The sequence below is a fragment of the Euphorbia lathyris genome, chromosome 4 (genome assembly GCF_963576675.1).
Source record: "Euphorbia lathyris chromosome 4, ddEupLath1.1, whole genome shotgun sequence".
Lineage (NCBI taxonomy): Eukaryota > Viridiplantae > Streptophyta > Magnoliopsida > Malpighiales > Euphorbiaceae > Euphorbia > Euphorbia lathyris.
This window is the reverse complement of record NC_088913.1, coordinates 18,495,133-18,498,184: the sequence shown is the minus strand read 5'-3', so window position 1 is coordinate 18,498,184 and position 3,052 is coordinate 18,495,133. Positions and strand designations below refer to the sequence as shown.

The 3,052-nt window shown below is 28.1% G+C and overlaps 1 protein-coding gene across 2 annotated transcripts; it reads right to left on the bottom strand.

Annotated features, from left to right (window-relative positions):
• Positions 1–1,474: 1,474 nt before the first annotated feature.
• Positions 1,475–2,851, bottom strand: LOC136227033 (protein SOB FIVE-LIKE 5-like). Of its 2 annotated transcripts, XM_066015763.1 has the most exons (4): positions 2,184–2,848; positions 2,030–2,098; positions 1,872–1,945; positions 1,475–1,739 (listed from the first exon to the last, which is right to left on the bottom strand). In XM_066015763.1, the coding sequence occupies exons 1-4, from the start codon at positions 2,574–2,576 to the stop codon at positions 1,730–1,732; spliced, it is 546 nt and encodes a 181-aa protein (XP_065871835.1). In that variant the 5' UTR covers positions 2,577–2,848; the 3' UTR covers positions 1,475–1,729. The 2 variants fall into 2 exon arrangements, with proteins under 2 accessions (XP_065871835.1, XP_065871834.1); XM_066015762.1 differs by lacking the exon at positions 1,475–1,739 and having other exon boundaries at positions 1,853–1,945; positions 2,184–2,851.
• Positions 2,852–3,052: the final 201 nt, after the last annotated feature.

Below are 3,052 nucleotides of genomic sequence, written 5' to 3'. Positions count from 1 at the left end.
CCTCGATCTTTTATTTAGACACATTGAGCCCCTGATCTTTCACTATTTGGTGCATTACGCCCTCGATCTTTCATTTAGACACATTGAACCCTTGATCTTTCATATATGGGTGTATTAGGTCCTTTCATAAATCAATTAATATATAGATTTATTAAGGGCATGTTTGGTGTGACAACAAATGATGTTCTAAAAATAACAAATTCTAAAATAAAAAATATATTATACAAATTAATAAAAATAATTTAAATAAAAAATAAAAAATTTATTGAACACAATAAAACCTTGTTTTTCGATAATTATGTTCTAAAAATAAAAATAATGTTAAAATTGAAGCACATTTTGTGGAAATAAGAAGGGTAGTTTTATCAATAACAAGTAACTACAAACAACTGTTCATGAAAAGAGCTTTTCGTGAAAAGCTCCAAAATGTTGCAGTGTCCAGAGAAAATGCGAAACGCTGCAATTATACAAACCTAACCAAACATGCCCTTAATAAACCTATATATCAATTGATTTATGGAAGGACCTAATACACTCATATATGAAAGATCAAGGGCTCAATGTGTCTAAATGAAAGATCGAGGGCTTAATGCACCAAATGGTGAAAGATCAGGGGCTCAATGTGTCTAAATAATAGATCGAGGGCTTAATGCACCAAACAATGAAAGATCAGGGACCTCAGGATGCTTTTTGTTTTTTTTTTTTTTTTTTTTTATCCTTTTGGTTTGGATATGTATCATGTGTATTATATATCCTAGTTGGATAGCCATCAAAATTAGGTCATGTGTTGATGGTACTTTTTTGTCCTTTTTTGTTGAAAAGTACTAAATTTCATGTAATAAACTATTAATTAATTATTATGTTTATAATTATTAATATATGTTTCAGTCAATGATCATCCCCATCTTCTCTTTCTTTGACTACCCTTGAATATCGCCTCAATATTCTTTAAGATTTCCATGTTCAACTACTTAATTAGAGAAGATGTTATTATTTTATGAAAAATTTATTATTTATATTATTTTGTAATAAATTATATATATGCATATTAAATTTAAACCTTTTAAATATTTATATAAATGACTTAAGAATGTAATATATATAATAAAAAAAAACTGAGAAAGTGAAAAGTTTATTATATAGAATTAATAACTAAAAACAAAAATAAGAAAATAAGCTGGGAAGCATGAATGGACCACATATATATATATATGTATTGTATTTATTTCATATCATAAATAAAAGCAACCTTTTAGTTTTGTGCAACATGGAGGAATTAAGAGAGATTTATTATATTATGATACCTTTTTTGGGTTAATATTTAATGTTATGTTATATTTTGATAAATAAAAAATTAATATTAAATTATCAATTCGGGATATGAATAACGTGGTGCGTCCGTCATATAGTATAATTTCTCAATTTTAAAGGTTAATTAATAAATTATAAGGAGATAAATTATGAGAACAAGAAATTTTATTTTGAACTTAATTTTGATCTTTGCAGCTGGTTGCTTAATTCACATTGCATTGACAGGAAAAAGGAAATTAATCTAAAAGAGAATAAACAAAAAAAAAAAAATTAATTGAAAGAAAAAAAGAAAGAAAGAAAGAACAAGATCTTTTTAAGATCCATTGAACTTTAAAAAAAAAAAAAAAATTCACAGCAACATTTCTTGATGCAATAGCTGAAAATTGATGTAATGTCCTTTTATCTCATCTTCTTCCCCTTAATACCACCTGAGAATATTAAAACTTTTCAAATCAGTACTTAATTTATATAAAAAAAATACATTTAAGAAATAAAAATTCTTAATTAATCAATTAATTATCTTAAAAACTCAATAAATTAATTAATTAAAAATACTTAACTGGTTATTCTGGAGTTGATTTCCAGATTGAGAAGGCTGTACATAACCAAATTGTGCTTGATATGCAGATCTCCCCTGAAAATTAAAATGGTAGAAAATTAATAATTAATTTCCAATAATAATAAAAACTAATTAAAATTCTAATTCTAGACAAAATACCTCAAAATGGGTAGCAGAAAAATCTTGTGAATAATCTGGATTATTATTGTTGGGTAGAATAAAATTACTCTGCAATTTAAAATAAATCCATCACTATGAGAAAAAAATACGAGTTTCGAATCCAAAAATCGGATAAACCGTAAAAAAAAAAAACCTTGGATAAGTTAAATGCAGGAGAACTAGCAGTATCATCAACAGCTTCTTGTTTCTCACTTCTACTCTTTACACGTTCTTTCCTCCTTTTACCACCACAACTTTTCCGGCCACCACCGCCGCCGCCGCCGACATTGTTATCGAAGTTGAAGTAAGTTTCATCTTCATTGAAATGAGGAGGACCGGAAGAAGCATCGGAGAGCATAGATAAATCGTCTTCTTGTTGTTGTTGTTCTTGAATATCGGTCTCTTTCTTGCCGCAGAAATTACCGGCGGCGATTGTTATATCAACCATACGAGACGACGTCGTAGCAGGCGAAAGAAAAGATTGTTCTAAATACAGTGTCCAGCCAGACTCGCAGCCGCTAGTACATTCTGAAGCAAAAGCATTCATTATATATATAAAAGAAAAAGATTTAAAGAAAACAGATTCTTGGGTTTCTTGAATTCTTTGTTTCCTGAAAGTGAGAATCTTGGTCAAGAAAATAAAAGAAATGGGATTTAAGGAAACAGTTTCTTGGTTTTCTTGTTTCTTGAATGTGAGATTCTTGGTCAAGAAAATAATAGAAATTAAGGAGGTTGCCGGACAGTATAAAGTGTAATGTGTATGTATATATATATATGGTAGAGGCTAGGTATAGAGAGAGGGAGAGAGGAGAGTTATTAAAGGAGTGTGTGTGGGTAGGACATAAAACAAAAAAGATAAAAAAAATAAAAATAAAGAGATTTTGGTGTATTGAGTGGATAATTTTTTCTTTTAATATACTAAGCTTTGGAATTTTATTTTTTTTCACATTCAACCTTTTATTATAAAAAATGTTAGCTTAATTTGAATATAAAATTAAGTGGTAAGGTGTTATTCCTTTCATA